This window comes from Frankliniella occidentalis, unplaced genomic scaffold (genome assembly GCF_000697945.3).
Source record: "Frankliniella occidentalis isolate FOCC.00 unplaced genomic scaffold, Focc_3.1 Scaffold56, whole genome shotgun sequence".
Lineage (NCBI taxonomy): Eukaryota > Metazoa > Arthropoda > Insecta > Thysanoptera > Thripidae > Frankliniella > Frankliniella occidentalis.
The window spans coordinates 1,451,644-1,463,165 of NW_026267186.1; the positions used below are offsets into that span (position 1 = coordinate 1,451,644).

The 11,522-nt window shown below is 44.0% G+C and overlaps 1 protein-coding gene across 2 annotated transcripts; it reads right to left on the reverse strand.

Annotated features, from left to right (window-relative positions):
* Positions 1-9,018: 9,018 nt before the first annotated feature.
* On the reverse strand, positions 9,019-11,243 carry LOC113202566 (uncharacterized). 2 transcript variants are annotated; one of them, XM_026416854.2, is made up of 4 exons: positions 10,566-11,243; positions 10,138-10,215; positions 9,753-10,006; positions 9,019-9,664 (listed from the first exon to the last, which is right to left on the reverse strand). In XM_026416854.2, the coding sequence occupies exons 2-4, from the start codon at positions 10,189-10,191 to the stop codon at positions 9,019-9,021; spliced, it is 954 nt and encodes a 317-aa protein (XP_026272639.1). In that variant the 5' UTR covers positions 10,192-10,215; positions 10,566-11,243. The 2 variants fall into 2 exon arrangements, with proteins under 2 accessions (XP_026272639.1, XP_052123604.1); XM_052267644.1 differs by lacking the exon at positions 10,566-11,243 and adding an exon at positions 10,372-10,517.
* Positions 11,244-11,522: the final 279 nt, after the last annotated feature.

The following is an 11,522-nucleotide window of genomic DNA, read 5'->3' on the forward strand; positions in this document are numbered from 1 at the left end:
GGGGGGGGGGACGCATGAGCGAAATAAAAGAGGGAGGAGGCCCTCTTCTTAGGGCACCCATGTAGAATTCACTCTTTTCACATGGCGAGCAGGCAAAGGAGACTCGTCCACCCTCGACTCTGCGGTCCGACGCCCTCGCACACACACATACCTCTAATTAATCTTCATACTATCTGGGTAGGCAGGCACCAAAGTCCGCCCCCCCCCCTCAAAAATGAAATTTTAAAGGGAAATGACTCTTCGTTAATCCTTGTAATTTTGCATCAATTTAATTTAAAATTAACACAAATACATAGTTATTCTAGCTCCTTGCCTCACTTGCCTTCCCAATTTGTTATTTCCCCCACGTGCCGTTAGCTGTGTGACTTATTCCAAATTGAGAAAAACAACATTTCCATTTTTAGAACAGCAGCGCGTGCTAGGCCCGCCAATCTCCTCGCAGTGCCAAAGTGAGACGCTCCTTTGCGTAATGTTAGCTCGCAAAACATAAACACGAAAAAAAAATGAAAACACAATTGATATTTGTGAAACTAGCACATAAGATTTACACGAAAATTCGAAATGCTTTAAAAACATGAAAACAACTACATAGTTTGGCAGTTGCACAAATAAAAAAAAAATGAACGAAAAGGAAAGCACGCCTCCGCAACTTGTAATTTTGCGGAGCCACGCGCGCGCTCGCTGGGGTGGCCTCGCTAAGGAGCGACCATCAGCACAAAGTCGTCATACTGCGGTGGCCGTGGCATTACGCACCAACGTTAGAAAAAAAACAAGGTGGAGAGAAAGAAGGATGAATAAACCGACCGACGGCCACCCCCACGCGCTCTCTCTCTCTCTCTCTCCCACGCACGCACACACGGGCGCGGCCGCTGTGTAAGGCCGCAGCAGCAGCAGGACTTTTGAAGTCTTTACATGTGGCCGGAGGGTACTCAACTCAATCAAGAGCCCCCCCTCCCAAAGACCAGAAGGAGAAGGCGCGCCGCCGCCGCCACCGCCACCGCCAAGCCCAGCGGCCGCGGTGGTGCGCGAGGAATAAAGGTAAAAGACAGCCAGCAGGCACAGCCCCGGCGCTTTGGTCATCCCTTCCGGTCCGATTTAATGCTCTCAAAGAATGTTTCATCTCTTTTCATCCTCCTCCTCCTCCTCTGGTCCGCGCGGCGACAACTGCCACCGCCCCGGAGCGTGGCCGACATATCCTCCCCCTCCACCCCACCCCCCCTCCTCATATATCCATCTCCTTCTCACTTTCTCTGCGTGTCTTCCTGCTGGAGGCCGGCTGGACTCTTGCCGCCGCCGCCACTGCGGAGAACGCTGGAGAACGGTCTACCCTGCTGGACCATCAACAACTGTCCAGCAACCAGGCAGGGGGTGGAAGAAGAAGAAGAAAAACAACAAGATTGTAAAAAAAAATTGAGTTTAAAATGTTGTTCGAGAGTTGTTGAGCCCCAGAGCTGAGAGTTCGCCTCGGTGAGGGTGAGCCACAAGGCAAAACATTAGCAGTGAGGTTTTGCGGCAGTTCGACCCTTTAAACTGAAATTGTCTGCTTACGATATCTTGAAATCTTCATCATCTGCGAATACATGAGTCTGGCTTTCATGGTTAAAATGTTAATGTTTTAAATTGCACGTGAGTTAAAAACAACCACCCTGTGGGAAACGCGTGACCACCACATCCCACCTTTTCACCTACTCCCTCATGGTACACTCTCATGGTAGTTGCTCGACACGTTTCCGCGAGTGTGTGGCCGCCGTACCCTGCCGCGGCACAGCGGGGTAGCGTGCCCGGGCCACACCTTGGGCTGTAATTACCACGACATCGGCTGTCTCCCGGGGGACCTTGGCGCCCCGCCACGCCTCACTACACCCCGCCACGCCCCGCCACGCTCCAAAACGGTCGTCCACCCTGCTGATGTAAAACGCCTCTGCAGTACGTGCAGGACCTCATCACCGGCCCGGGGCGCCGCTCGCTCGTGTGCGATCTTAATCGCGAGTAGACGAAAAGCGTGAGGTCATAATAGTCGGCGGGCCATCATCGCTGTTGTCTAGAATGACTTTAATGATGTTAAGAGCAGCAGTTAGAATAACGGTGCAACTTTGAAAAAAGATTCAGCACTCCCGAAAACTCAAGTGTGCACACAAAACCTTGTCTTTATAGTCAATACTGCATCCTTACATTTATATGGACGTCATAAAAGTGCATTGGGATGCGTTTCACTGTTAAATAAACTGTTGTGCCATTCTTAAACGTGCTAGCCATGAACAAAACAAAATGTATGTAAATTTGAATCGCAAAGTAATAGCAATAATTCTGTCCAAACTATTTTAAAAATTATGAATCACTGAGATTTGTTTGGGATCATTTGCAATACAAAACATACATTTCGGTCACAAATGTATAACATTGTTAAAGCTAGGACGCTTGCACTTGAAATGTGCCGGTGGGGTCCGGTTTTTCTCAATTTGAGTGCTTAATTTAAACCTGCGGGACTCGATATAATAATGATGGTACGAATACGAAATGGTTGACCGTTCCAAAGTCTTCAGTCTTCAGTGTGAACTTCCACTTAAATAGTTAAATTATTTTGCCGCAGCCGGGTCATGCGTGTGGGCCCCACACCCCGGCCCCACCCCGCAACGCCAAGCCCCCGCGGGGCCGGCGCTCAGGCACAGGGGGCCGCTGTGGGACCGTGCTCATATAAAACTCCGGAATAAAGCGGGAGGTCGGTGTTGCCACGGCACGCCACATCCCGATAGTGTCGTAGCACACCTGTGCCCCCCCCCCTACTCCAACTAGTGACGCGAGGCTTTACCGGACAAACGGCGGGTAATGACGAGCGAGCGTCAGGATCTAACGACCGCACCACCAGCAGGATTACGGAGAGTAATTGGTGTAATGGGTACCTACCAAAGTGCTTCCAAAATAATTATAGTTTTGCGATCCAATTTCTTATCTTTTTTTATCAGGGACGATTCTGCTGCCTGGGCCAGTTTAAATTTAGTTTTTTTGCGTTGTATCGTTGTGTTTTGTTTCTAAGATTATTTTTTCAGGAATAATCTTTGTTAACATTATTAAAATTAACACTGCAAAAAATTTCGTTGTAAATTTACCAAAAAATTGTAAACTCGAATTAAAATTTAAGTTGTAAATTTACGACAGCACATTATTTACTCGCCAAGGGATTTGAAGTCGATCCATACTGCATGTATTTTTACGATTACAAATTGAAATTCTACAACTTGCGTCAAGGAAAATTTTCGTGTAAACCTACCTACTTTTTTTACAGTGTAACATTGTTAAAACTTACGTATCAGAACTTTGTTTTCAAAACTCGCAAGATCTTTACATCGCGAAAACCCTTTTGGCACGTTTCACCGCTATAGAACTGGCCGATGGGGGAAGCAGGCACCACACCGCCACTGCTGATGAGCCCGACTGCAATCTAATTGCCGCCGCAATGAGCGGGAGCGCGGAGCGGGATCAAAAGGACTCGGGTGACTGATGGAGCGGCCACTCGCCGACCCAGTCGATGAGAGAGAGACACGACGGCCCAGACCCAGTGAGAGATGACAAGTCGAATCGACGTCGAAACGACATCGAAACGATGGAAAACTGGTCGAATCGACATCGTTTCGACATGCGGTTGGGTAGCTCTGCTCTGGTGGCAGGGTCGCTGTAACTGTCGGATTCACTCGGCGCAGCCAATGCCGCAGTATTAAGTGCACATACGAGCGAGGGGCGCAGACCGAAACACGCCACAAAGAGTAAAACTGGTGGAGGAGAGGCAACCAACAGGCCGCCCCGCCAAACCGTGAGAAACAAGGGTTGGCCGCCGATACGACGATATTTATTTCGGCAAATGAGTCAACACCTACATTAACACACATAGCGGGGTCTCACCGCGCAAAACACGCCCCCCCCCCCAAAAGGTGCTATTTTTGCCACACATCGTTCCTCTACAAAGGCACGAGTGCAGCAACACCCCTTAAAATTCAATAGCACCCGTAAAAGGGTGCCTTTGTTTTTCCAGTGTAGTGTTCAATATTTGCACACTACAAAGTGTGCGGCTCAGTTAAACACCATGGCATGTGCAAAATCATAAGTTACACACTTAAAGGTGCAATGTTTGCACACTTGTTTCACCAGTAAGGACTTGACCCGGGACGGCGATCGTTGCCGCCACACGTCCGGGTGAAGGGCCTGTGCGGCATTTTGGGTGCCGGCTGGGCGGACCTCTCAAGAAAGGAACCCAAAAAAGGCAATCGCCATCTTTTGATATGTTGACCCCCGCACTTCAAAACGCGCCAATAGTTATTTGCTGAGTCAACAGGAAAAAAAAACTCCACACTTTGATGTCTTTTCGCCTTCCGCGACGGCATAGAATGACTCGTGGCCAGGGGCGACGGCCGGTATCTCGCCTCTATGGCCCAGTCGGTAGAGCACCCGCCCAGAGCATCGCAGGTCGACGGTTCGACTCCAGGCTCGGCAACATTTTTCGCTTTCCGCTTGGCGTTAGTGTAAGGCCACAGGGCCGACCTGCAGTTCAAGTAGAATTTGAACACGGCTCACCTCCGTTGGCTGGGTAGCTTTGGTGGCAGGGTCACTGTAACTGTCGAATTGACTCGGCCGAGGGGTGCCCAACTCGAAAAATCAGTGTACACCGGATTACCAAACAGTAAAGATTACCTAGGATTACCTGAGATTACCGAGGATTACTTGGGATTACCAATGATTACTGACGATTACCAAAGATTACTGGTGATTACCAAAGATTACCGATGATTACTTAAGATTACCGGTGATTACCAAAGATTACCGGTGATTACCAAAGATTACCGGTGATTGCCAAAGATTACCGGTGATTACCGGTGATTACCGGTGATTACTACAGATTTCCAGTGATTACCGAAGGATTACCAATGATTACCAGTGATTACCGAGAATTCCCTTCATAATGGGCGTCAAGCACCAATGAGAGCGCCTGCCAGTTAGGCAATCTTTCCTCCCTCCGCGCACGTCCGATGCACTGGTGGCCTACCCGCCCCTGTTACCTGGACCGAAAATCGGGTCTGCGCGAGAGACATCCCCCTCCCCCCAGCATTTGGAAGCTCCTCTGCTCACCTCCTCCAGATGGAGAACCACCATGAGAGCTTGGTCAACCCTTTTTTGACCATCAAAATGCAGTTTTGTTTCCTTTGTTCCCTGTGTTTCCTATGGAACCTGCTAGATCCTTGTAAATGGTTTTGTATCTCCCATGTTGTCTGTGGTGTTACCCTCATGAATGCGAGTGTTTTTCTCTCCTTAGACCTTGCAAACTTTTGTCAGCAACTCTAGTCATAAATTTTGACGCTACTTTTGTGAATGTAACTATGAAAATCATATAGTCAGGCTTGAGGTATATTTTTGTCTTGTGCTATATCTCTGAAATTACTGTTGCTACAATTGTTTAAAATAGATATTGTGTATATTATCTGTATTGTGGTAATACTTTGTTAATAGCACTTTTGGTGAAATGTTCATTTGACCATGGAGTAATGAAAGTGTTAACCCTATAGTGTATATTGTGTGGTTTTGTACTTATAAATTCCTGAGTGTATTGTGAATGTGTCTTCTGACTGCGTTACCTGAGAAATGGGTGGCTATGAACAAGCAGTTGTTATAACCCTTGTTGAAGTTAAAGTATTCTGTTGAACGAAGATGCTATGTGATTATTGTTTTCAGTAATTATGTGGGGTCAAGCACCACGTTACTTTGTTTTTCTGTGCTTCTCCAATTATTGTTTTAATAAAACAGCATTGCGTTCAATACTCAATATAATTATTTTTTTACCAATCCCTAGACTTAGTGTCAGAATTGTATCAATTTGAAAACTAGCATTCCATTTGAATGAAAGCATATGGCAAGACAATCAAACAAAGAAGTCCTGATTTTGTTCGTGAAGACAGTTTTAATAGAATCAAAATGCATAAGAAGGATTCTGCATGAGATTTCTTTATTAGAAACAGAACAATTTTAAGTTAATCACAAAACTATAATCAGAATTCTAACATTTCTAAATATTTTGCTTCACATATATAAAAATTTCCTTAACTAAAGCCGTGCCCAGGCACACATTAATAAATTAGGTTTTGGATCTAGCATTTAAAACCTAGCATAAACATTCAAGCTATATAAAATAATAGTCATTGCACAGCACTTGTTTCCTAAGGTAAAACAAAGTTCTTTCTAACAGTAAGGGTTTACCTAATATTATTTGCTATTCAAGTAAAATACAGCCATAGTCATATTTTTAAAAAAATAATTGTCAATATTACATACTATATACTTTACAAGATCACATATTTACTTATTTGATTTGGTAACATTTAAAATTTGGCGGGTGGAGCAAGCCAATACCAAGTGGTCATTGACAATGGTTGGCCTGGGGACTGTACAAATATAATTAGAGATGCTGTAAAAGCCATGGTTATCCATTGGAATAATTTCAAGTCTCTTGTTTTTTAATAACCTGTACCATATGCAAAGACAATCAATGCCTCTTGCACCACTTGATGGTGGGAGTACCTGGACTGAAAGTTTGGAATATTGCTGGTCATGCCATGATTTACCTGTGCTGTAACTGAACCCAAGGACCCTCCCGATGACAAGTGAGTTGTCAGCCTCCTCAGTGAAAGCGCAATAATTGCCAACAAATATTTTCATCTTCGACTGAAGGCAGGAGGGACACGTTTTCATTTGTCAAATTACACCTGTGGCTCTGGACTCCAGGGCTCTTTACTCGTAGAAGCCTGTCACTACTTAGTTTAAAATCACTTGATGATAGGAGCCAACATAATGTAGACTTCCAAATTATCACAGCACCGTTGCCATCCAACACTTTAACAAAGGGACTAGTTGGGTGCACGTCTCGTTCTGACAGACATTTTACTTGCAAAGTACCACGGGATATTTGCAGTAAATCCTCTGCAATGTCACACTCACTACATGCTCCACTAATGTCACTGATGTCCACAGCATTTTCATCTTCATCTTCATCATTTTCATCTCCATTCTCACAACTGCTGGGATCCATTTCAATGTGCTCAAGATCATGCTCATCTTCCAAGTCATCTTCATCTTCTTGTTCTTTGTGTGAAGCATTCTTTGGTATTTCCATAAAAGGTACAGCTGTTTTTTTCTTCGTCAGCATACCAAGATTTGTTGCTAGCTTAACAGCTTCTTCTTTAGCAGATGATATTATAAACTCAATATCTAATTCTTCAGGTAGAATAGAGACAGCATTATTTTTGCTACTATCACTGCGTTTAGAAGAGGCTTCTCTTCTTGAGGAAGGGAATTGGAAGTCATCACCAAGTCTACATTTGGCTTCATTCAAGTAGTCGATTCTTCTTATTCGATGCTGCATATCAAGAATACTGAAGTTGACAACAGTGGATTGTGTTGACGTCATGGACCGCAGAGCCCTGAAAGCACTTTCACAGGGCTGGCTACCGGTAAGCCATGGCAGAAAAAGATGTTGCTCTTCTCGGTCTCTAAAATAACGAACCATGTGAATCAATGCATGAGCATTTAACTCAATGCAGTAGTAGCAATTTAGAGTAATGAAATTACGACTAACCGAATAACTCTTATTATCTTTCAGATACTGCCTCCAAATTCTAAGAAAGAAAGTCCACTTCCAAATCTTTAAAATTCGTTCATCTGTAGTTAATGTTTCATCAGTGAAGGCATCAACAACATCTCTAGTCAACTCCAGGTATGCAACTGTAGCTTCTGCATCTTTGTTCACAGAACGCAGAAGACAAGTGACTTTAGGATCAGTCATGATACGCACAGAGCGGTAGTTCATTTTATCCTTGTCATCCAGGTGAGATGGTTGAAGACAGTGTTGATCCTTCGGAGCAGTTTGCAAGAGGTCAACAAGATGGGCTTTGGATGCTACATACTTCCCCATTGGGAGTATGATTAATGGAGTATTAAATCTACCTCTTAACTTGGTAGCAATATGTATGTGGTCCTGAGTGAACAGATGTGGAACACTTCTGGGGGCAGAAAACCAATTTTTGTTGTTCTTGAAAACTCTGGAACACATAGCTTTTAAAATTCTAGTGTCACCATCTCCAGAAAAGTTGACTATTTCAATATCATGCTCCTTGCCTTTACCTACCATCCATTCCCATCTATGGCTCACATCAGCATAATCAAATTTGTTATCTGTGCCAAATAAGGCCAGGCAAAATGATGGAGCATTGGGAGCAATGGGCTGCACAATCAAACAATAGGCAATATTGCTTACAGTATTTTCTTCAAAATACTTAGAAATTGTTCTTGCTGATGTTGCAGGGTACTTCCCAACACAAGGAAGTCCATTTTGATCAAGAGGAAGTGGAAATCCAACAATCTGGTTAGTCTTTCTATCATATTGAATTTGGCCCTTCACTCTGGTTCCATCTTCACTAACAGAGACTCTTCTTGGGAGATTTCTTGCAGTTAAAAAGTCACTAAGTTCTTTAAACCTGAAGTATCCTTCCCGGATAGTGTCTTTAGTGCACAAATTTGCACGAATGGTGGATACTGATGGTATAGGCAGATTTATGTACATTAACAGATAGCACAAAAAGCCCCCAACAATAAAAAAATAAGTACAAATATCTTTCAGTTTTGAGGAATACCTTTTCCCAGTATCACTTTTGCCAAAATTGTTTTTGGCGGACTCTATTAAGCTTTGAAGAAAGTTACTAAAGCGCACATGCTGATCTCTTTTCTCTTCTGATATGTTCATGGCAGTTGTGGCTAGTAGTCTTTTTCTCAATCTAATATTTTCTGCTTCTAAAATATCTTGCCTGTTCAGGACTCTAAAATAAGAAGTAATCACTGTATTATTTTTCAAACCAGCTTCCTCAAGTTGTCGTCTGGTTCTAGACAAACGACTATAAATGAAGTCCTTCCATTTACTTTCAGGTACTGCTGAATTGTGATTGGAGCATGGAGAGTCTGGTGCAGTGCTCAGGCTCTCCAATTCTAAAAATCCGTTCCAAGATTATTCTTTCCACGTATAGCGTTCTCATTCTTTTTTTCACTGCAGATGTTGTCAACATGTTCATCCGCGTTGTCTTCTAAATTTACAACTTGAGTGTCACTTTCTCCACTAATGGTGCTTCCAGAATCATTTTCTCCGGGCCCCTTCTCACGATGTTCAACTTCATTGGCAGTAGTATCAGCACTGTCACTTTTTTTCTTTTTAACTATTAGACTACACAAAGTTCCCTGACCATTCCGCTTACGGTTTAGGTGGATTTTCATGTGTCTATAAAAGTTGTGTGACCACCGAGAACCTTTCTTGTTTCCAGAGCTAATCGTGTTGCATTCTGCCACTGGACAGCCAATTCGGCATGACAGCCCTCCAAAGGCATCTCTTGACACTGTCACTGGTAACACTTCATAGTCCACTTCTACATCCGGAGCATTTTCTTCTAACCATTTTGACAACATGGAATGGAGATGATTAACGTCTTTCTCAAAAGTGCCTGGGGGGCCACTAGGCTCTGCTTGCTGCTGTGCTGAAATAACATCACGATTGGCTGGTTCTTCTCTTCTTTTGTTGTGACCCGAAAAGAATGTTGAAGATTTACTGTTCGTAAGCTCCACCATAGCCTCCAAGACACGTCTATAATAAAAAATAAAACCACACATTGTTAGTGCATGTTCTTTACAAAATAATCTGTGGAAACTTTTGTACTTAAATAAAAACTTACTGAAATCCACCCATAATTTCAAAGAGTTGTGGTTCCTTGGCGAAGATACCATAGTACATCTCATATTTGCTTTCATCAACAAGCTTATGGAGCTTTTCCACCATGAATTTTTCTATTTTAGCAACATCGTCCTTATCAAATTTTTGGAGGGCAGCCTTACATTTGTAGCCCATAAAACATAAAACTGCTTTGAGTTCAGGAGGTAAAGTAGAACGCAGGCGGTCTTCATAAGCTAGCCAAAAGGCATCAACTTTCTGCAATAACAATAAAAATGAAAACAATGAGTCACTGAGCAATGCGTCCCTCATTATTAACATTACGTGAAGGCTAGGACGGTCACAGTGGTGTAAGTACTCTTACATAAAACTACAGAGTGAAACAATACCTTCTGTTCATTCAGCAGTACATCGAGATCACCAGCTGCTGGTGTTGCTCCCATCTTTGCTTCCTTTAACAACTGCACCTGTAACACACCATAGAAAATGAGAAACAGAACCAACGGGACGTACAGCACACTTACTGGATTTGTATCTTTTATCTGAACGAATTTAAGCAATCAAGTTTTTTGCACACATTTCTGCGTTGATTTGTGTGCATTTATTTCAAGGGAATCACGCACCTTTGTGCACAAATTTGTACGGTACGAAACATTGGTTTAACTCTTCAGCATGGACGAAAGTTTGAACCAATTTCGTTACGGCAACTTTATCACTAGCAAGCAAACAACACGATGGAAAGAGAAAAAAGTGCGCTTTGCGCTTGCAATACCTTACTCACAAAAAATAAGGTGATTATAATTCATAACTCTCTTACCAGTCACGTTGACTTGAGTTAGGTTAGAAGCTCACTTCTCAAGCTCACTCGTCTCGTCGACGTCCGTCGTCGGCGCGAGAATGAATGAAGCACATACGTGGGAGTGAGAGAGAAGATGTCGGGGAGGGAAGGGGTCAAGATGGCTGTTCCTAGGTGGATAAAAAGTGCGCGAACCACACAGAATTCAAACACCCTTCAAGTATTTGGCTTAGTTAGCGTCCCATCACACCGTATTATACCCCTTCACAACACACAATAAGATTTGAATTTAGGTAAAGAACGCTCGTTTGCAAACGGTCTTATTTTGAGACGCCCCCTCCCCCACACCTTTTTATTATTTTGCACCGGCGCTGCGGGCTGGGGCACTGCAGGCTGTGGGTCGGCCACCAACTGCGCACAAATACGGGGCGGGTCGGCCTACCCAACGCTCTGCAGGCGCTGTTATTGGCCTCGCCCCTGGGTACGCTAATTGCAGGGACACTTAAAGATTACTTGAATTTGCCGAAGATTACCAAAGATTACCAAAGATTACCAAAGATTACCAAAGATTACCGAAGATTACCAGTGATTACCGGGTGATTACCGGGTGATTACCAGTGATTACCGGGTGATTACCAGTGATTACCGTTGATTACCGACGATTACCTGCGATTACCAATGATTACCAATGATTACCACGGATTACCAATGATTACCACGGATTACCAATGATTACCGACGATTACCAGTGATTACCAAGTCTGTGTACACCTGATTACCACAGTTGGGCACCCCTCGGACTCGGCGCTCGGGGTTGTGGGTTCGAGTCCCGCGTACCCCTGATGGTAAGGCCTCTGAATCTGGGTTTCAGTCTTGCTCACCTTGCGACACCCGTAAGTCCAACAACCAAAGCCCTCTCCAATCCGTTTAAGTAGCTTTCATTAGCTGCGCGGGACCCGTCACAGACGGGTGAGGCAC